At 41.6% G+C, this 23,065-nt stretch overlaps 1 protein-coding gene across 5 annotated transcripts; it reads right to left on the bottom strand.

Annotated features, from left to right (window-relative positions):
- Positions 1–10,210: 10,210 nt before the first annotated feature.
- Positions 10,211–18,028, bottom strand: LOC109030924 (tudor domain-containing protein 6). Of its 5 annotated transcripts, none has more exons than XM_019042157.2 (4): positions 17,888–18,028; positions 15,954–16,948; positions 15,157–15,395; positions 10,211–12,522 (listed from the first exon to the last, which is right to left on the bottom strand). In XM_019042157.2, the coding sequence occupies exons 2-4, from the start codon at positions 16,890–16,892 to the stop codon at positions 12,246–12,248; spliced, it is 1,455 nt and encodes a 484-aa protein (XP_018897702.2). In that variant the 5' UTR covers positions 16,893–16,948; positions 17,888–18,028; the 3' UTR covers positions 10,211–12,245. The 5 variants fall into 5 exon arrangements, with proteins under 5 accessions (XP_018897702.2, XP_018897701.2, XP_072161048.1 ...); XM_019042156.2 differs by having other exon boundaries at positions 17,893–18,028; XM_072304947.1 differs by having other exon boundaries at positions 17,853–17,982.
- Positions 18,029–23,065: the final 5,037 nt, after the last annotated feature.

The raw sequence follows: 23,065 nt of genomic DNA, 5'->3' as shown, positions 1-23,065 counted from the left end.
TCTTCCTTAGCGGGTAGAATAACCTTGTAAAAGTTGTGAAATATCGGCAACTTTATTTACTCCAGCAAACGTATCTAGGCACATCGCGAAGATAGAGTAAAACCTCTTCAAATTTCATTAGCGCACCTCGAGGGTTAAATGGATTACATTTTGCAAGAAGGAACCACTATTTCTGGCCCATTTTAGAAACAACATGCATGCCATTGGTTTCCCTACGCAAATATGTGCTTTTATGGGATAGCCATAGATAGTGGTTCCTCATTTCAAAATGTGACTCAAATATGACGGAATAGCGTTCATTGTGAAAGTATTCTTTGCTCCGACATAATAATAGCCATAATGTCATACGACCAAACCGTGCAATAAATATATCAAGGTCAAATGCTGCGATTAGTCCAAGTCATCGAATAAGCCAATTACAACTCCTGATCTTTAGAAAATGGTAGCACAGTTTGATCGTGTGACAGTAACTTTTGCGTGACGGTGGTATTTTTTTCCACAATTCGTCGTCTTTGAGGCGGAGTGGCGTGATTCCATTCCAGCGTAACAAAATTGCCTCAATTACAAAAATGTGACTGTAAAGTTACTGTCCAAAATTTGTCTGATTTTTGCGTGTGATTAGCAGAAGAATCAGTAAAATTCTTACTTAAAAACGCCTATAACAGTTTTCTAAGTTTCCCACACCCATGAGTCAGTTGCTCCAGCTCCAAATCATGTTTTAGTGGTTCAAGATTATAGGTTAGCAAAATGGAATAAGATCTATTTAAGCGTTATGTATGTGTGGTAGTACATATTCGCGATTTCTCCCACATTGGTATCATTCGTGTTCTATACGATTAGCAACCAGTGTAAGTGTGTGTTTCTCACACTTACACTGGTTACAGAGAGTGATTTATCATTCACTGAAAAAAAAAGCTCCGGCCGTGGGAGCCACAATTACGGGCTTTATAGACATACCGTCCGTTCTGGGCTCAAAGGCCGAAAATTCCGGCTGCTGGAGGCGTAACTTCGATTGCTCCGGGTTCAGAGGCCGAAGCTACGGCTCCAGCAACCGATATTTCGGTCTTTGAGCCCGGAACGGACGGTATGTCTGTATAGCCCGTAATTGCGGCTCCCACGACCGGAGTTTTATTTTTTTTTTCAGTGCTACAGTTGTAACGACCCGTCGACCTGTCGAATGTTAAGTCAGCATATTTTTGTTTTCGGTGCGGCTACTCTAGCTGAAAACCGGAGCGTCACGTTTTTCACGACCGACCATCCTCTAAGATCTCATCCGCGCCCGTTACGTCAGCCGAGCCCACCGTCGGTCGCGCCTCATTTGTTCCTGGGCCGGGTATCCAAACAGCCAAACGAGGGAACACAAAAGTACCCGCGGAACGCAAACAAGGGAACAATGAAAACGGAGTGACAGACCAAACAACTTGACACTCCCGGGTTGTCAACTGCTCTTATCTGATCGCCGGGGCGGCCGAACCCAGAGCCACCGGTGGCCGGGACCGGCAACTCCGGGCCGAGATGATTTGTTCGTGGGGCTCGATTATCGGGCGGCGATAAACTAGCCGGTAACGACCCTCCGGGAGACTCCAACTGTCGGAATAGACACTAATGAGACGATAAAAATTATGGCCGAGGGCCCGCGGAGGGGGTCGCGCTTCGGACTCGGGGACGCTCGTTTGTCGCCCGCTTCTAAGATAGCTCTGCGAGTTCCAGCTTATCTACATCTTTATTTTATAGCGCCTCCTGGAGAACACATCCAAAAGAGTTTACAAATCGACTCGGAAATGTAACTCGAATTTTTTCCCCGTCGAGTTTAATTGAATCATCCCGGTAAAAATTGGCAGTAGAATGTGTGTTCCAAAATACTGTATACCTACAGCCGGCTGTAAGATTTCCAATAGCTTCTGTAGCCGGCTGTACAATTTCTTATAGCCTTTTATAGCCGATGGCGATTAAGCAACAGCCAGACGATAAAGTTTATGCTAAACGTTACTAAATACGGATACTAGGACTTAGTTAGTTTTTGGACTACCGCTCTCTTTTTGTGCCGTAGTATCTTGATTTATTTTGCGAGGAAAGCTCCGTACTTTTGAATGATGCCAGTCATTCTTAATATGTTGGAGCGCTTTCAATTTCTTATGATACTGTGGTGGATACAATACCTCTGGTGTGAAATAGTTGCTTCAGACGTCGTGGCACGCTGCGGCGCGGCGGGCGGCAGAGAGCGCGAAACGCGCATTGGTACCTACAAACCTAACAGGGATACTTCACGCATTGCGCAATGCGTGAAGTATCCCTGTTAGGTTTGTAGGCACCAGTGCGTCGCCGCGCAATGCGTGAAGTATCCCTGTTAGGTTTGTAGGCGCCAGTGCGTCGCCGCGCAATGCGTGAAGTATCCCTGTTAGGTTTGTAGGCGCCAATGCGTCACCGCTCCGCTTGGTGTTAGGCTTATAGCAATAACTGGAGTAGTTTTGTCGCCGTAACAGACAACACATTTTTCGGTCATATTTTTAGTAGTAATGATAATCACACAAATTATTTTGCAATAATCTACACAAGTTTACGTGTTATAACGTTTTTCAAAGATTTATCGCTCTCCTTTTCAATTTTAATATATAAATGGCCGAAAATGTGCTGTCTGTTACGCTGACTTTTTACCGCGTAACAGACAGCACATTTTTGGAATTCACTTAATATTAATTGAGAAGTAGAGCAATAAATCATTAGAAAGCGATGTAATACGCAACCCTTTGAAGATTAATGCGAAAAATTCGAGTGATTATCATTTCTACTAAAAATATGACCGAAAAATGTGCTGTCTGTTACGGCGACAGCTATTCCAGTTATCGTGAAACCACCCAGCTGAAGGTTGCAAAAGGCCCATTGCGAATTCCAGCTCCAGCGGGTAAAATCGAAAAGTTGTTGAGCGGGGTTGTAGGAAGCCGATTAACTCGTGTTCGCCACTTGTTGCGGGCTCGACGGCGGTTTGTCACGGCCCTAATAGAGTTATCAACCCGTTGACACCCGTGACTCCTGTGCGTGATTTATGGTGAGACGACTCGCGGTTGTCGACAACGCTCCTGCTTGTCGCTGTCATCTCACCGGGAGCCGTTCGATGGTGAGCCGAGTGGCCCAGCCGGAACGTATATCGTCCCTTTTTAGAACCCGAAATACATATAAACTTTTCACACGGTTATACAATCTCTGTGTTTAAGGTTATACTGTAGGTTACTCCTTTTTGCGTATCAACCAAAATGACTCATAGATAGATCCAAGGGGGGCGTGCATCCCCCTCATTTGCCCCAAAACAAAGGTGGAAGAAAGAGGGAAGGAAGAGGGACGAAAGAGGGAAGAAAAAAGGGGAAGAACAGGGAAAAACAGGGAAGAAAGAGGGAAGAAAGAAGGAAGAAAGAGGGAAGAAAGAGGGAAGAAAGAGGGAAGAAAGATGGAAGAAAGAGGGGCGAAAAAGGGACGAAAGAGGGACGAAAGAGGGACGAAAGAGGGAAGAAAAAGGGAGGGAAGAGGGAAGAAAGCAGGAAGTAAGAGGGAAGAAAGAGGGAAGAAATAAAGCTTTGAGCTGATTGTTGAAATAGGGAAGAAAGAGGGACGAAAAAGGGACGAAAGAGGGACGAAAGAGGGACGAAAGAGGGAAGAAAAAGGGAGGGAAGAGGGAAAAAGAGGGAAGAAAGAAGGAAGAAAGAGGGAAGATAGAGGGAAGAAAGAGGGAAGAAATAAAGCTTTGAGCTGATTGTTAAAATTGATTGACAAAGCTATAGACGAAGAAGACATAGGGCGTATGGAGCTTGGAGCTATCCTATTGGTTGAAATGGTCCTATAGACTAACGGAGAAAATGATGGACGAACTATTGGTCTTTCGTGGGTTGCCGTTAGTTAGTCTATTATCTACCTCCTTTGTCCATTGCAACCACCCCCTTCCACCAATAGGATCCCTCCATATACTTTTTGTCTCCTTTTTCGAAAGCTTTGTCTATTAATTTCAACAATTAGCCCGCAGTTAGAGAAAGCGGATGGAAGAGCGCTTTATATTTGGTAATTATTCATGAATTTAAGGATTCACTGGACCTGGATCTGGACTGTAAATTCATGAATTTACAGTCCAGGCACAGTGTTTTTTTTCTTGCTTGCCGTGAGAAATACCCGAAATTTTGCTGCCAAAAATACAATTTACGAATTAAACTTTTGCACCGTCGAAATGTAGTTACGTTCTTTCGCCGGGGAACAGACGATTCGAAGCCATTTTTCTCTCAAAGCGGCCAGCTCTCGAGCATCGTAAGGGAGAGGAGGTAAATTGAAAAATAAATTTATTTCCATCGGTATGTATTTCTCAATCCGGGCGCTTCGGTAACTGATGCGAATAATTCGTGGGCTAGACTCCGACGGACCCTCCCCCCCCCTTCCCCGCGCCGGGGGAAGGGGGAGCCTCGGTGCAATCTGAATGAAACGGTTCTCGTGTTAGGTGTTGCACTCGCGGGACTCGTATGGAAGTGACGACGCGACGGCGTGAGGGGAGGGGGGGGGGGTAAATTTGCATTCGAGTTCATTCATTGCTTTTACAGGATTAAATAACTACACACGTAACGGGGAGCTCCTACCGCTTCCTTTCCGTGTCAACTGCCACTCTCGCGTGCGGTGATAATGGCGTCTGTTACTTTTCTTCGAGGACTCGAACTGCTCGCCAGCTAGTTTCCGCTGCTAGTTTTTCAGACAGAAGAGCGTCACGGGCAGAACTAGCCCCCCGCCTTCCCCCTAGAAATCTACTTGGCCCCTCCTAAGAAATGTGAGGCAGTTTTCTACTTAAATGCGTGGCAGTTTTCTATTTAAATGCGTGGCATATTTTTCATCTTGGAAACGGGTTACTAAACCATGAAAAAACAAAATCTATCATAAAGAATCATGTCTATATCAAATCTATTATAAAACTCTATCATAATCTATCATGTCGGCCTCCCGTCGGGAGGTTCTGGGTTCGATTCCCGGCCAGTTGACCCGAGTTTGATGTTTTCGAATGACGGTCACCTGGGGCTGGCTAGATTAGGGACTGAGGGGGTGGGAATTTAGGGACGGCAAGCGTGGGATTATCCCCTGAGGGATATTTGAAGTTACGAAAAAGAAAAATAAATCATAAAGAAATCTACTTGACCCCTCCTAATATATTTGAGGCTGCTTTCCGCTTAAATGCGTGGCAGTTTTCGATTTAAGTGCGTGGCATTTTTTTCATCTTGGAAACGGGTTACTAAACTATAAACAAACAAACTTTGCGCATACACTTTTCCAAATGTTAATGACGCGTAGAATACGATGCGCACATTGAAAATGCAAGGAAGTGACTCCGAACTCGAGGAATGTGCAGTTTTAAAAGCGCAATATTTCCGCAAATCATGAATATTATGAAAACATTTTGGTAAATATGAAGGACTCTTCAAATCGGTAAAACAAAAACATTGGTTGAAACATGCTATGAAAAGAAAATTCAAAACCTTGAGTTGGAAAACGCTGACGCCGAGTTTGATTATGCGGCCAGCGCGAGGTGCGTATCAGCCCCTACAAGACTGCAGGAATACTTCAAGCATTGCGCGTAGGGTAGGTGCAATGCGTGAAGTATCCCTGTAGTCGTGTATCGAATTCTCTGCGCAATGCGTGAAGTATCCTTGCAGTCTTGTAGGCGCCAATACGCGTGTTGCGCTGGCCGCACGACGCGCCGCACCACGATTGGCTCTAATATTAAATCTCATGGAGTCAGCAGAATGATCATCTCATGATTTTGAAATGTCTGCTTTATCTGTGTTGATTAATGTCGTTTGAATGGGTCGCTAAACCGTAAACAAATTTTAACCTCGCGGATGCAGTTTACGGTTAATGTCGCGTGAAATGCGATGCGCACATTAAAAATGCAAAGAAGTAACTCAGAACCCGAGGAATACGTAATTCAAAAAGCGGAATTTTTACGCAACTTTAAAACTCCCCGTTAACGCGCCGAACCGAATGATGTCATTCGGCACCAGTCATAAGCAAGCATGGGTTTCTAAGACTTCCGTTAAACGGCTTTCTACTCCTCGTACACGAAAACAATGGAAAACCGAAACTAAATTTTCAGAATCAAAGATTCGAATCTCATTCATGTTATCTATAGTAAACAAGTAACGATTCCACAGTGAAATACGTTTCATGTCAACGAACTCAAGACAAATAATCACATCTACATGAGACTGTTTCAAAATCTCATCTTCTTTTTTAATTTTAGGAAGGAAACCATGAACTAACATTTTTCCTTGAGTTTTAAGGTAATACGTTTCATACGGGCGAGGAAAATTGCAATACTTTTCGTGATGATGGTTAGTTTCTTTCCAAAAGATTAGGAGTGAAGATAGTTTGAAATATTGCAAGGTAGACGTGATTATTCTCCTCAACTCCATCCAATCTCAAACAAATTCTGAACATTCAATTGTAAAATACTCATAACTTTCCTCGAAAATATGTTTTTATCGAGGGTGAATCGTCACCTTCCGGTCAGAGTATCACAAGCACCATGCGACGTTTCAAAATTTCTGTCGCCATATTATTTTTTTACAGGGAAATTGTTCAACGAAGGTGTCCAAAAATTTTACTGAGTTTTCTTTTTGCGGTCGATAAAATTCAGTGAAATTCTCAAACAGATGCAACCGGATTTCTCTGTGTAAAAATAAAAAGGCGGCGGAAATTTTGAAACAACGCATGGTGCTCGTGATACTTCGGCCGGAAGGTGAAGAAATGTGGCAACTTTCAGATGTTCATACGGCGTTACTCCTGGAGAAAAATGCTGTAAAAAATGTCAAAATCATGAGTTGGAGAACGCTGACTCCGCGAGTTTGAGTATTACAGGCGAACACACAGTGCGGCCAGCGCGAGTTGCGTATCAGCGCCTACAAGACTGCAGGAATACTTCAAGCATTGCGCATAGGTGCAATGCGTGAAGTATTCCTGTAGTCGTTAATCAAATTTTATGCGCAATGCGTGAAGTATCCTTCAGTCTTGTAGGCGCCGATACGCGTGTTGCGCTGGCCTGAAATTTTTCTGTATAAAAATAAAAAGGCGGCGGAAATTTTGAAACGTCGCATGGTGCTCGTGATACTTCCACCGGAAGGTGACGAAACGTGGCAACTTTCAGATGTTCATACGGCGTTACTCCTGCTTAACACGGCAGCACAGCTCGACAAACGGCGATCAAGACCGGTCAATGCGCGAAGAATAAACATATTTCCCGGATGTATAAGGATCCGCGGCTCGCAGTGTAAATATCGGTCCGATCCACAGAACGCGGCTCGCGGGGCGGGGGCGGGAAAAATCTCCACCGCCAGGGCTTTCACGGAGCTGCACCGGCCGGGGATGGGGGGGGAGGGAGGGATAGTGAATAACCTTAGCGCTAACTCTCAAGTGCGTTTCACTCCTAGAGAGCGTAAAGCGACCACTTCAATCAACGTACACACACAAGTTCCGCACCATTAGTGAGTGCCTCCCCCCAGCCCCCGCCCCCGCTGCCGGAACTTTTTATCCCTTTCACAAGTTTCCGAGTTGCTCGCGCCCTGCGGCGGGAGGGCGCCCTCACCCCCCGCTACGGTCGGGGAAGGGGGAGGGGGGAATCGACACGCGTCTCGGTGATAATAGCCTATTTTTCTCGCGCTATTTTTTGTGTGTTTCGCGTGTGTTTACTTTGCGCGTCGGTCGTGTTCCGCCGCGCTGAGGAAGAACGCCGTATGAACACTCGAGCGTTGCCAAATTTCATTCGATAAAATGTTTATTATTGAGGGAATTTATGAATGTTTTTCCTTGAAACTTTCAGGGGCTTTAGTTGAAATTGCGAGGAAAATTATCCGGAAAATTAGATGAAAAACGTTCGTAAGTGTAGCAGGAATTTTGTTTTTTATCAAAGGAAATTTGGCAACGCCTGAAGATTCATACGGTGTTTTTACTTTGCACGGCAGTATTGTCTTGGATCCGTTTCTTCGTTTCTTAATCATGCCGAGTGACTCTCTCGTGAGCTCCAGCTCGCTTGTCCGTCGATTGTCACCCGATTAATTGTTGCGTTGTTGCTCGGAACTCACAGTGGATCTAGTCAACGGGAGAGGTTAGACAAAATTTGGAGATTTCAAAAGCTTACACCCCGTCCATACAAAATTTTGTGGTTTTAAAGTGGTTCTATTGGTTTCATCGTGAAATGGAGATGTTGCATGTGTGAGGAATTTGCGATTTGACTGTTGATTCTTATGTAAAAGTTCGCGAGAAAAACGATGGTGCCACTGGTTTTCTCTGAAATCATCTCCCAAACTAAAAAAAAGCTCTCAAGTTGAGGCCAAAATGGAGGGGATATCCCACGCTATCCTGAGAGTCCACCTCTACATCAAGACAAACTCTCCATGCAAAGATAGGGAGCAAATACATTAGCAGGGTTGCCGTGTTTTCAGTTTTAGAGTCCTCAAATAAAGTGGTAGCCCTGTCAATGTAATTACTCCCTATCTTTGCATGGAGAGACTGTCTTGATGTAGAGGTGGACTCTCAGGATAGCGTGGGATATCCCCTCCATTTTGGCCTCAACTTGAGAGCTTTTTTTGAGCTTGGGAGTTAATTTTAGAGAAAACCAGTGGCACCATCGTGTTTCTTGCGAACTTTTGCATGAGAATCAACCGTCAAATCGCAAATTCCTCACACATACAACATCCCCGTTGTTTTAGAAGCACCCATTAAAATTTACAATGTGGCGAATCGAACATCAAAATCTACAGTTTTAGTTGAAAACTTCATGTCCGACCTCTGTAATTGACTCAATCCACTGTGGGACGTGAAGGAACGACTCTCCTTCGGTGCCCTGGCAACATTACAATGCAAAAGCGCCGTAAGTCTGTTCCACGCCCTTAAAAATTAAGGAGTGAAATTAGGTACCGGAGTACATGTGCACCGCGTGTAGCAGAAATCAAATCAGTCAAATAAGTCCGAGTCTGTAAAATCTACTGATATATCAGTTGGAACGTAACTCTCTGATGCTGGTGAAAATTCTAGTCATGTCAGTAGAATCCATCCACTTGCTTTTGGCCACTCTGTATGAGTATAGGTTCTAGCCTATATCAGGACAGACTTAGAATCTGCAATGCCTGATATTTCTGAAACTCATCACCTCATATGGTATGTAGATCCGTTCCCTGATCAGAAACATCGCGCCCGGGGAACGGAACATTGTACCGATATGAGACCTACTTATCATTTTTAGGGGAGCGTTTACATAATTGAGGATCAAAAAGAGGCAATGAATGAGCTATTTGCACTGGTAACAGAATCGTGTTTTGTTGCTTGATGCTTGTAGAGTAGCTAAAAATAAGAAGATTTGTTCAAACAGCAACTTTCTACGTTGAATATTAGCCGGGATATTGTCTTTCGAAAAGTCGGGTTTCTGACGTCATCCACCGCGGTAGTGCATAACATGGTATGTTCTATCAAGGTGGATGACGTCATAAATCGAGTTTTTCAAGGCGCAACGGATCTTATAATTTTTATTTGATCTGCAAAAAGAAAGCACCAAAACGCGGTTCTGTGACCAGCGCAACTGACCCATTGAGGCAAAAATTGCTGAAGTATTTTAAAATCAGTGTGCTAAAGTGATCACACTCAAAACCAGAGCAGATGTGTCCCAATACTCTAAATTTTCAAAGGAAGCTAGTTCGGGTCAAAAGGAATGAGTTAAAATAATTTTGTTACCAGGTGGTTTAATTTATCCAAAAATTCAGGAACGAAAATGAAAACCGGTCAAAAAATAATGGTTTATAATGATTGATCACACGGACAAGCAATGAGACCCGCTCTCATCTCCGAGCAGATATTATCTTAAGTTAAATAGTATTCTTAGCAGCGTGTGCTTATTTATTCAAGTACGAAGTTTTGCATACTCAAACCCAATTCCCTGATGTAGTATTCAACAGGATGGTTTCGGTCCCAACAATAGTAATATAGTCTCTAATTAATCTGTGTAACATCAGAATGTACAAAATGTATTCGAATAATAAATGTCTGATGTACGTTTCGTGCACTTGTACACTCCACAACTAGAGTGCATCACCAACTAGCAAACATGTACACTCCATAACTAAAAAGCGCCACCAACTAGCAAACATGTACACTTCACATGCGCTACTTACCAACTAGAAAAAGGAAAAATTAGTTTACGAAATTGTGTAAGCATTTAATAAAATGTTTATTATTTTGTAAATATTTCAATAACATCGAAAATACATCGTAAATATTTACGATGTACTTACGAAATGTTGTTGGCATTATAAAAGTGCTCTCATAACTATATGTTTTAAATATGTTTGCAAAGTTTCAAAAATAATAAAACAATATTACCGTAAACTTTTTTTCAATATTTCTGAAACGTTTTCAGAAACATGCCCTGATTTGACGAAATTGTTCAACTTCGATCCGCAATTTGTTTGTCTCACCGGTCTTTTTTTTTTACTACAGACCCTAATTTTGTGTTTAGGGCACCACCATTTTCATCCTAACCTTAAGCTCTAATCTTATGTTATGTATTATAATGTGAATAATCTAAATCCTGTACAATTTCGTGTTATTAGAGCCAGTCCGCTATATTTTAAACTGAAGAATGCGCTTTCTCGTCTGGTGTTCACAGTGCAACCATTCACAGGTTATTTCTCCCCCACATTTCACTTTCAAATGCCTGCTTGACCTCACGTTGACCCCACCATTCCGTTTAAAACTCTGTTTCCCTTCTTTAAAAATTGAAATTTTCAAATCCGTCGTCTTTTCTAATGGACGTTCCCTGCCATTTTCCGCGTTACTGAGCCTTACTCTCATAAGATTAATAAAGATAGTCCTATTAACCCCCGCCTTAACCCGTCGAATTCAACCCGAGAATTTCTCCGTGGAATGAACACAACTCGATTGTTAAGAACGCTCGACTGTGCAAGCCATGAGACGTGTGATAGAGCTATATGAGAGTAATCGCAAAGTTCCCTACAATAAGCGTAACATGCTATGCCTAATTGGCATCGATGTTAAAAACGCTTTTAACAGCCTGCGGTGGGTCGACATTATCTCTGAGCTTAAATAACAGAACGTACCCGATTATCTTTTTTTAAAAATCGTACTAAACCTTATCTATTATTTCCTTATTTCAGAAGCCTCCCCCCACAAAAAAAAAAAAAAAAAAAAAAAAAAAAAAATGCACACTTCTATCTTTACGCCTATGTCATATATTTTCATCCGGAAAAACTCGGAATAAAATAGTTAGGAATCCCAGAATCTTTGGTCCCGTAAGACTGGCAGCACCACACGGAAAAAAATGAAATTGCGGATTTAACGATTTTGTAGCTAAAAAAAGTTTCCAACATGTTCCAATGTAGATTTTACAATTAAAGAATGCTAATTTAACCGCCTTTGTGGTTAAATTAGCTTTCCACTATTGTAAAATGTACATTTGAAACATGTCGGACACATTTTTCAACAATTGAATTGTTAAATCAGAAATCCATTTTTTTCCGTGTAGTTTTCCGAGATTAAAATAGGACTAGGAGTCGATCACCTCACCGTGGAAAGGAGGAACTTGATTTCTCCGCAATATGCAAACAACTATTAACCAAATCAGCAACTACTTTGCAGCTCAATTCAATGAACCACTAGACAAGGTACGAATTTAAGCAATCTGATACATGTTTCTTGACCAGAATTTCACGTAGAATACGATTTGCGCAACGAAAATTACTGAAACCAACTTCTAACAAAGATATTGACGTTTTCATTTCACATTGGTTACGAGGAATTTGAACTGCCCGCTCACAAGAAACTCAAAGCTCTACATGAGTCAAATCGCGCACTACAACGGTTTCAGCAAGCTGCTCAATCGAGCAATGTTCATTTCCCACCATGTGTTGTTCAAACTATAAGCTATTTGTAATAGATGAGCCAAAGTGTCAAGATTAAGGTTGCCAGATTTTTATATCGCAGAGACTGTCATGATAACGTTTAGTGCGCGATGTGAATCACGTAGAGCATCGAGTTTTCATGAGCGGATAGTTTGAATTCACGCACCAAGAATCATTAAATATCTTCGTAAGGAGTTGATATCGGTGATTTTCGTTGAGCGCATCGTATTTTACGTGAAATTTTGATTAAGAAACATGTATCAGAATGTTGAAATTCGTACCTTGTTTAGTGATCCATTGTAAAGCCTATCACGTTGACCGTCACTTGAACACTGCAATGGTCAAAGGGTCACGGTGGGCGAACGGAACAATTTTATCCAACTGCTCCTGCAATAACTCTCTGACATTGTAACCGTTGTAGTATAAATCGCAAGAATGTGTTGGCGAAGGTGTTTTGTTACTTGTGACATCCATGATTAATTCCTTGTCATAAACAAACCCAAGGAAGTAGGTTTTCACAGTCTTTAGTCTCCATGCGGGGTCTTCTCTAACGCCGGCTAGCGAAAATTTCGTGGCCATAACTTTTTGTGTCATGAATCTAAAAAGGATGTAAACATATGGGTTACCAATGGTGAAATTGCAGTAATTGAAAAATTTCAACTTATGGCTAACACGTCAAATTTAGAAAAAAAAAACTCTTTAAATGAGGTAAATGCTAATTGCATAGCTGTAAAAAAAACTAACGAGTACGCTCCATTTAGAAATGAATTGCATTTACCAAAAAAAAAATCAAAAGTATTGCACTGTTGCTGAGACTGTGCAACTTTTATCATTTGCAAGAAAAGTACTGAAATTATGCAAATAATGAAACGAACTTGGTAATTATTGTCTTAAATTTATCAGTTTCTAGGGTGTAAAACAGAAATTTCTCATAGATGATCAGGTTTTTCTTCAAAATAAACAAGAGGAGTTGCCCAATCTTAGCAACATTACAATGCTCTTGGTTCCTTTTTGCAAAATGCAATTCTAAACATATCCGCATTTTTTTCACTACAAAGATACTTTTAAGAGAGAGGAACCACTAATTGGACGTATTTCTACCAAACAGACCTATGTGGAGGTGAAAAATATGGGGTGTGCTCTAGAAAGCTGCATAAGAAGAAGTGTAAAAGTGGGCGTGATTCCTTTTGAAGAATTGGAAAAGCGGGATTTTACATTCTATCAAACAGACCTATGTGCCAACTGAATGCGAGACTCATGAGCCGCGGGCATGGCAAGAGAGCGTTGTGGACAGGGCTCATGAGTTAATGCGCCCCGACGACGATCTCCCCGTCGTGGCCCCGTCTCGATTCTTACCGCTGACGTCACTGGCGCTTTATTATTCTCATTCACTTGCCACGCAAAGAGAACTAACGAGCACACCTCATATTTCTCACCTCCACATAGGTCTGTTTGGTAGAAATACGTCCAAATTACGGTCCGAGTACTGCAAGTAAGAGGATTATGGAACAGTGAATGTGTCCAAATAATTCTGGGGGAAGAGCGACAGCGAGATAAAACAATATAGTAGAAGTAGAGTTGAGAAGAAAGACCTTCTAACATATTTCAGTGAAAAACTGAAAGAGGTGGAAGTTTTGTTCTCAGTTTTGATCTCCCTTTGGATTTAGTACTGTTTAATTACGATAAGCTCTTTGACCCCTAAATTTTCATTTTTCGTCACATCAGCATAAGTAGGAGAGCATTGTAAGTTCATGCCTCGCACCATCGCGCCTTCAATTTTGCAGATGCAACACGGACATCCATCAAGCACGAATAGTTGTATATCAGCGCCGTTATCCACGCGCGTCCTTTTCCTTGCTCTGTTTTGTTGTTGTGATGCTTCTGTGTGTTTTATTTGTGGTGGCTCTTCAAGGGTTGCTTAAACAACACATCCGATGGTAGGAGAGATGCAATCGGGCCTCGTTTTTTAACTTTGTGAAATAAAATTAATTCTGAAAACCTACTAAATAATTGTACTTGAAGTATCAGCGATACCCAAGCGACGACGTCTCGCTGCCACACTGAAAAAAACTAAATGTATATGTTTTTTTTTAGTTTAGACCAGAGTCCCTTTATAGGGAGGGATGAGACAGCACGGCTCATGGATGTCACAGTTGAGAATAAAGATTGCTCAAATTGAACGTTTTCTGTAATCTTCGATCAACTCATTCCCGAATTCATGTCTTCGTTCCTTCTCTCATTCTGTTAGTTCCTTGCCGGAACGGAAATTTCCCGGTCTATTCTGGTGTATTACCTTTGCAAGTGGTGAACATGTAATCTTTATTCCGTTTGTGACACTGTGGAGGGCTAAAATACGGGAACCGATCAGAAATAGATTTGTACTAGGGGGCCATGCCCCCTGGCCGTTACGAGGCCCAACCCCCGGAGGGCGCTTCGCGCTGTATTAGGCCCGCTTTGACAAAAGAACGACCAAAAAATGAAAGATGTTCATACTCGACTCTCATTTGACCAATCTCCCTCTGGCCGGGAGCAATTGAACCAATAAGAATTAAATAAAAAAATCGGCATTTATTTCAAACTTCTCGCAAAAACTGAAACGAAACGAAACAAAGCGTTCTATCGCTTTTGGATAGTCTATGCCAAAGGAGCATACCTTCTATTCACCTACCTTACCGTACCAACAGACCAAGATTCTGCATTTCCCGCTTATTTCAATATTCCGCTAAATTTAAAATTCTCGCCATTTTTTATTGGCGGGAATTTCAAATTTTGCCCCCTTTTTAAGCTTTCTGATCTTCTTTTATATGAAAAAACCTAGGTCCTATTTACAAAATCTGATTAAAACGAGCTCATCTAGGACTTATCACCTTTCGATAACCGTAAAAATCATGGAAATTGGCTTTGTAGAACGCTCAAACGAACTATGACAAAAAATATAAATTTACATTGTTTAAATGGGACGATTCGCAACTTTACCATGTAATATATAAAAAAAACGTGGGTCATATTTTGAAAATCTGAACAAAACGAGCTCATCTCGAGACAATTGTCCGTCGATTGCCGCAAAAATCATGAAAATCGGCCCGGTAGAGCGCTGGAACTAAGCGTTACCAGTTATGCAAAATTATAGGAGGCCTTGGAGCTTATAGTATAGAAGATCTCTTTACTCTCAGTGTAAAAGGACTCTGATTTAGACGAGATATCGACACATAAAGAAAGTTGAATGACTTACTTGGTTGGAATCTTGAAAATGTCCGAAGGAGATAAACACTCCGAGTGTCCAAAATCCACATAATAGACTTTAACCTGATTCTCTGCCACATCCATTACAACGGCTCGATATATAACTCGGTCCGAGGTGGAGTTTGCAAGGCACGGTGCGCCAGGCATCAAAATGCCCTCAATTGGCTCAGGTTTGTAGCTTCCATTTATTTCATTCATCAAGTCAGGGAGCGAATTCTCAGCATCAGCCTGAAGAAAATAATTGATTGGTGTAGACATAGAACTTCCTCGTAAATGCAACTAAATGAATGATCTCAACGGCAGATTGGGCTGCTAATTTGAAAGTCTGGTGCCGATTCCAATTCCAAAGATTTGGGGATTGCGGTTCATAGATACAAATTTTTACGGAGTAGCCAGAGACAATACTAACATGTAAAAAACAGGAATTGGGGACGGAAAATATAGCACTAAAAACTCGTGATGTTTCTACTCAAAACTGAGTCATTTTCAGTTGGCAAATGACTAAGAAATATCGATGAAAATACCTGAGACCTACACGTTGGTGGCCAAGATCCGAGGAAAAAAACCCAATTTGGTTGGTTGGATTTTTTATTCTCGTTCAAAAAAATTGGCACTACCGAAAGTCAAAATGTCTCTGAGCAGTATATACAGACGATACAATTCTAGTTATCTGTCAAAAAATAGAACACGAGAAAAAGTCAGATAATGTAAGTAAGTCGATCTCGGTTAAATCCGTCGAATTTACCCATTTTAAATTGCTTGAAAACAGCTGCAAAAAAAAATCACCTTTAAATGGACAGCGAAAGCAAACACTCCATCCTCCACGTGTGAAATATACACGGTGTGCCTAGAGCCGGGTGTAAATTTAACTGTAATAAATTGCTTAACAGTGATGTCTGGAGTGGGATTCCGTAAGATGGGGGGCGTGGAAGGAGCAGCAGGTACAGGAACACTGACGATGCCACTAGATGAGCCAATCATATCAGTTGATATCGGTGTCATCGATTGTGTATTTCTCGTAATTACACCCGGAGCATTCACAGTTGCATCGGTTTTAATCACCGATTTCGGAGGAGCCAGACGTTGTTCTTGGCCGTTAGGTCGAGTCAAAGATTGAATGAAAGCCGTTTGTGTTTGAACAGTGATGTAGCTTGCAACACCTCTTGAGAGTAGAATAGTTGAGAGGGTGGTTGGCGGGTTTATCGCAACAAAAATCTGAATCAAGTTCTTTAGTATCTCTCCGTCTAAAATATTACATTTGAAACATTTGCAAGCCAAGATTTGCCTGATGAAGTCCATCACTTGAGGAGGCCAACCATTGCCGGGTGCTTGAACCTCAGCAACGTAGAAAAGAGACGCCAAGAATGGAATTCCGGTGATGAAAGGATTCATAGCTTGGTGTGTATCTATTAGTCTTAAACTCTGGAGACGGACTTCAATAATATTACCATAGTCCACCAGAAACACAGGGATGGTTTGTTGCTCTAGTTTTTGGAGCGACAGGATTTTCACCCGGAAATATTCGTCGTTTCTCAGTTTCAATAGACAGAGTTTTCCGTTAGAGAGCTGTTCGATAGGATTTGTGATGACATTTGTTTCTAAAAGGTTAGAGACCTTTTTGATGTTCCTTTCCAATTTTTCGCAATTTGTCATGTCGCACTGCGCCCACACTTGAAGGAGGCCACCAAAGGCCTCGACATGTGTGATGTACAAGTCTTTGATCATTTTATAGCCTATTGTTCCAGGGATGATGAGGTTCACTGAGTGTGCTGGAAAATTTTCTGTGAAAATAAAGAGGAAATAAGTGTCTGATTGAACAAAGAAAGTGCGTGACCGCCTGATCGCCTTGTGGTCACTTTTTAGCCAATGAGACATCCGAAAACAACTTTTGAGTTCCCTATGGAAAATAACATGAGAGATCGATCGCCTATATTATTTTTCGAATTCAGTTGATTTTTCGGGAAAAGTATGTCCATGGCTGACTTTTCTAGGATATGGCGTTTCTATTGATGTATAATATGTACCACTTCTTCTAAAATATACCAAAGATCCTGATTTAAAAAAAATTCAATTTTTGTTTTTGCACTTGGGTCGATATTTCGTCACCTGCCTCCGGCCAAAGTATCACAAGCGGTATGCGGCGTTCCAAAATTTCCGCCGCCATTTTACTTTTTCACAAAGAAATTGTTGGCTGAATCTATTTAAAAATTTCACTGAATTTCATCGGCAGCACAAAGAAAATTCGGTGAAATTTTCGGACAGCTTCGTTGAAGAATTTCTCTGTAAAAAATTAAAATGGCGGCCGAAATTTTGAAAACGTCGCATAGCGTTTGCGATACTTTGGCTACAAAGTGACGATTTTTGACTGTCCCGCTGACTCAAGTGGAATATCATTGAGATTTCAGAGTCAAGATCTTCGGTGTTTTCTAAAGAAAGTCGAATCTATTATGGTAACGCAAAATCCAAAAAAAGTCAGTCACGTACATTTTCCCCCTAAAAACTGGTTGAATTCGACATAAAAAAAAATTATTTCAATTTTCCCTGTTATTTTCCATGAGGAGTTCAAAAGTGGTCTTCGGGTGTCTGATTGGCTGAAAAGCAAACGCGGGAAGATCAGACGGCCACGCACTTTCTCTATTCAATACGGAATCTCATTTCCTCTTCGTGTGAAGTATGGACTTTTACGAAGCGAAGAATAAAGTTCAAAGTTCAGGAATCACACTACACTTCCTCGACCAGGCGGAGGCAACTTCACGCGTCGCGGACTACATGTTTAATAACGGATTGATATCAACAGTAAGTGCAAGTGCAAGATTATCAACGGACATCATAAAGTTGAAAAAAAGGAGATATAAAGGCTTTACGCGTGACTAGATGACTGACCATTACGTCACGCGTAAAGCTTTAGATCCGAATTTTTGATAAAAATAATATTATCATTAGTGATAAGAGGTCCATAAACCGGGAGAAAAAGGAGAATCCGTTGACCAGGCTTAAGTGTCAGATTTAAGGAGTCGGGAGAAGGCGGTACCCGACAAAATTATGTATTTTCGTTCAAAATTTCACGAACATGTATACGTAAGTTATACGAGGGGTAAAACGGTCGTTTGCCTGGGGGTTTTTGGTCATTTTTCTTGTTTCACTACAATTTGTAATAAATTGGTGACGGAGTTAGATAAACTGGACCGCGTGAAGCAAAAAGGAACCAAGCCACATCAACTATTGTCAAATTTAAGTAGACAATTCAATTTTCGCATGAAAACGGTTGTGCGGATTGCTGAGTAAATTGCTGTGAATTTTCTGCACAGTACGAGGCGAATTTCTTAAAATGATCAAAGGAATCCGCACAAACGCTCTCTTGTAAAGAGTTAAGGCGCTTCGTTAAAGGCAATAGCGGATATGCTCTGCTAGCCGCGGTTCAAATATGCCTTAAGGTGGAAACTTAAAAATAGCTCAATACAGTGAATAGCCCCGATGCCAGTCAATTCACGCACGTTAGTGCGCCTTCAATTTCGGCTGATACTGTGCAATACATTCGTGGTGGAATAGTTGCTTCGAGCGCCTTCAACGGTATTGTTCAAGAGTAAATGACAGAAGATCGCTGATATTACACTCTAGCACTTGCACAGTCCCACGTTTTCTCATCACTGACGGCGAGGTAAAAAACATCCATACCTCAATTTCCGACGTTGCAATTTTTGCCGCCTTTTTTGTGCGAGTAAACAAATATGGACACTTAAGAATCCGTCGTTATTTTTCTGAGATATGACGAAACATTTCCTTTTACTGTATCACTCAAGCCTATGGGTATACTTTTCTTAAAAATGGGGGGGGGGAGGGGCAAATATGAGTGGGAACCCTCGACCGGACAAAATGGATCCAAAATTGTATATCTTTTCAAGTGAACGGGCTCGAAAAGTTGATGATGCGCTGAAACATACTGACTAACAATCGTAGTCATTTTCAGATCACTTTCGTGCTTTTGCATCTAATATGCTAATAGTACAAACTTTGATTACATTCTTCCGAATGATCAAATGAAAAAATAAAACAGAACGAAATAGATTGAACCCAAATATATGTAGTTGAGGAACGCCCCGATATCGAGGTCTAATGCAGCTGAGAGTGCATCCACTGGAAAAAAACACATTGGATCTAGAGTCTAGATTCTTGGAAACGTTGACAAGAAAAAGTACTCTTGATTCAATCGGATTTTTGCTTAAATTAAAACGAAATCCGCTTAAATTACGAGGCTTGGTTCTTGATTTAAGCTAGATTCTGATTGAATCAAGAGTTTTTTTCTTGTCGATGTTTTTAAGAGTCTGGAATCTAGATCCAATGTGTTTTTTTTTTGTTTTTTTTTTTCCAGTGTCGAATTTAAGACTAAACATAAAAAGAATAAATATATCGATGCGGCAAAGTTGGAATTTTTTCGAAGGTGCCTAGATAGCGTATTAGCTCACTTCTGTCATCTTGGATTTTTGAAAATTTGACTGAAAATTCGACTTTTACGTTTCACGATACCCCAATCCTCAGAATCGTCCCAGTAGAATGGAAGAACAAACTTTGATGACAAAAAACGAAAATTTAGGGAGTAAAAAAGCTCGACGTAATATGATCGTAATGATTCAAGGTTCTACGGCATCTGTTATCTCGATTCTGGCTGAGACTCCCAAGAAATCCGTAGAAAACTCTCTTCCCAAAAGCAAATATTCACTCACGAAGTCAGGTAAGCTCCGAAACAACAGCAGCCCTCGGGATGGAATCTTAGCTCTAAGTCAAGAGCGCACCTATGTTTCTCTCGGAATTTTACAGCTACCAGCATTAACGCCTCCCAACGGCGTCGTCCCTCGTCATCACCTATCGATATTTTCCCATTTGAAGCCATGGTAAAGAATCGATTATTCAGGTGTACCTTAATAATCGATCCTTTTCCATAGATTAAACGGCAGATACATCGATTCATCGTTAAGCACGACCCGCCGCTAACGTCTCCTCGGCCGGGTATCAGTAACACGATCATTACTGCGAGCGATCAACGAGATACCCCCAGGAAGAAACTGAGAGGCCGCGACTTCCCGGAAAACTCTCCAATTTCCCGCGGAAAAACTGCGAATTCTACCCGAGAAACGACAATCTCAGACGCGAAAGCGTCATAACCCGATGCCAAAGTTACTGTAAAACTCCGGACTCGCTCCTCCAAACCGTCGTTTTCCTCGAGAAAGAAAGTAACTTCATTTCAATGTTGCCAAATTTCCCCTCGCAGATTGCGTTTTTATTAGGAGGATCTGGGGCATTTCGAATTGAAAATTTTACAGATTTTTTTTCTGATCTCGTACAAAAATGTGACGAATTATGGAGAACAAATTGCACGGATTCATTCTTGTAGAAAATTGAATTTCTTTGGTCTATTTTGTAACCTCTGAATGAAGTTACGTTCTTTTGCCCGGGAAACGACAGAACCTCTGGAAATTTCCGAGATTTGGCAGCCTCATTGCCGTTCCGCGAGAACTTTCCGACTTTCCAACCGTGACGAAGCGTGAATAATCGGATATCGATATTTTTCCATTTGAAACTATGATAAAGGATCGATTATCGAGGCCTTCCTTGCGGGCAATCTGAACATCGATCCACATCCATAGGTTTAAATGGTAGAACGATCGATGTATCGCGAGGGGGGCGTTTCGCGAGACTCAGCAACGCTGCTCCGGAGGTAGTTTCTCGGGGGAGAGCATGCGAAAGCGTCGGAAGGAAAAGAAACTGTAAAATCAAATTTAATGAGATTGTGAAATAAAATACCGGGAGCAAGGGAGGTCGCGAGGGAGGGGAGCGGGTTAAGGGTGTTGAAGCTCAGCTCGCAGCGCTCCGGAGGGAGAGTTGATCGTGGAGCGTCGTTCCCGATGGCCTATGCTTTTGCACGGCGCATGCATGTTATTAACGGAGATATTTGTTTTGCGAGTTGCATTGTGTGGATCGAAGGCGAATAGCTGTTTTACGGAGATCGGGTAGTAGGTCAATAGACAAGGTGTGAATCACGTTGCGCTGAACACAGAATCGTGTTTTGGTGCTTGATTTTTGTAGATTAGCTAAAAATAATACACTGAAAAAAATCTCGGTGTATTTACTAAGGAAAGGGTAAAATTACCTAGAATTCAGGGTTCTATTTGATCCCAGTTTTTTCTTGGTAAAATTAACATTTATGGAATTAGTAATTTTACCGAGATATCTCGGTAAAATTATTGACTTTCTCGGTAATTTTACTGGACCCCGGTAAAAACGCCAATATTTTTATCGACTGTGGTAGAATTACCGAGATAAAATGGCAAAGTTACCGGGAATTGATTACCAATAAAAGTGGTAGTCTTACCTGAAAAAAACAGTAAAAATACCGGTTTTTAGGTAAGCTTACCAATCTGTCTTGGTAAAATTACCAATAATTGGTAAAAATACCAATAATTGGTAAAAAAAAGTGAGATGGTAAAGGTACCAACGGACCTTGGTAAAAACGCCGAGAATTTTTTTTCAGTGTGAGATCTGTCCAAACAGCTATTCGCCTTCGATCCGCACAACGCAACCTGCAAAACAAATATCATGCATGTATTAACGGAGATACTTGTTTTGCAAGTTGCGTTGTGTGGATCGAAGGCGAAAAGCTGTTTTACGAAAATTGGGTAGTGGGTCAATAGACAAGGTGTGAATCAAGTTGCGCTGAACACAGAATCGTGTTTTGGTGCTTGATTTTTGTAGATTAGCTAAAAATAATAAGATCTGTCCAAACAGCTATTCGCCTTCGATCCGCACAACGCAACCTGCAAAACAAATATCATGCATGTATGTTATTAACGGAGATACTTGTTTTGCGAGATGCGTTGTGTGGATCGAAGGCGAATAGCTGTTTTACGAAGATCGGGTCGTAGGTCAATAGTCAAGGTGTTAATCCAGTTGCGCTGAACACAGAATCGTGTTTTGGGGCTTGATTTTTGTAGATTAGCTAAAAATAATAAGATCTGTTCAAACAGCTATTCGCCTTCGATCCGCACAACGCAACCTGCAAAATAAATACCATGCATGTATGTTATTAACGGAGATACTTGTTTTGCAAGTTGCGTTGTGTGGATCGAAGGCGAAAAGCTGTTTTACGAAAATCGGGTAGTGGGTCAATAGACAAGGTGCGAATGGGTGAGTAGGGTGGTCCTTATTTCGGACTTTTGAGAAATTCCAAGGTCGCAAGGTCCAAAAACGCATCGTTCTCCATGGCTGCGGGTAAATTAGGTGCAAAATTACCAGCAACCTTTGGCATTAGAACCATCGTGTTTCTCTCAAAATCAAAGTCCCAGAGTCCGACCGTTAGGCTGATCGTTATGATATAGTTCTCTAAGGTGCTAGAAAGTCTCGATATCAACTTTTCAGAGAAGCCAAGCTTAGCAAAATTCGCGGCTGCTGATTCTCTCTCCGGCACCTGGATGAAGAGATCGGAGTTCTCCAGATCCTGCAGCGTGTCTATTTCCGGGTACTGCACCTTGCTTGTCAATAACGTAGTCATGCCGCCCAGAAAAACATTGGATATTATTAATGCTGAAAAAATAAAAACGGAAAACAAGATCTTTCCGGTGAAAAGCTCGCCCAGCAGTAAACGCGGTGGACTCCCGCAAATGAAATACGCGTATATCATGTGTATCGACGACGAACTATCGTACATTGAAATATCTGACGTCGAATACAAGCCCCTGAAAGTTCTTCTCTGAGAGTTGAGGAACGTGTATTGCATAAAAACAAACACGCTACATGTCAGGATGATGCAAATCCAAACTTCGGAATTGAAGACTGTAAACGGCACCAAACACTGTGGCATGAATTTGCTGTGCGGTGCGAGTATGCATGTGGCAACCGTTTCTACG

The sequence above is a fragment of the Bemisia tabaci genome, chromosome 10, assembly GCF_918797505.1.
Source record: "Bemisia tabaci chromosome 10, PGI_BMITA_v3".
NCBI lineage: Eukaryota > Metazoa > Arthropoda > Insecta > Hemiptera > Aleyrodidae > Bemisia > Bemisia tabaci.
This window is presented reverse-complemented; position numbering and strand designations above follow the sequence as displayed.

What these genes read in the sequence shown, in the direction of transcription:
- LOC109030924 (XM_019042157.2), bottom strand. Translation starts at nt 16,892, where the DNA reads ATGATCAAAGACTTGTACATCACACATGTCGAGGCCTTTGGTGGCCTC. An exon ending in CTTTCGCTGTCCATTTAAAG is followed by an intron (nt 15,396 to 15,953) that starts GTGATTTTTTTT and finishes TATTTTCTTCAG; the next exon opens with GCTGATGCTGAGAATTCGCT. An exon ending in ATTTTCAAGATTCCAACCAA is followed by an intron (nt 12,523 to 15,156) that starts GTAAGTCATTCA and finishes CATCCTTTTTAG; the next exon opens with ATTCATGACACAAAAAGTTA.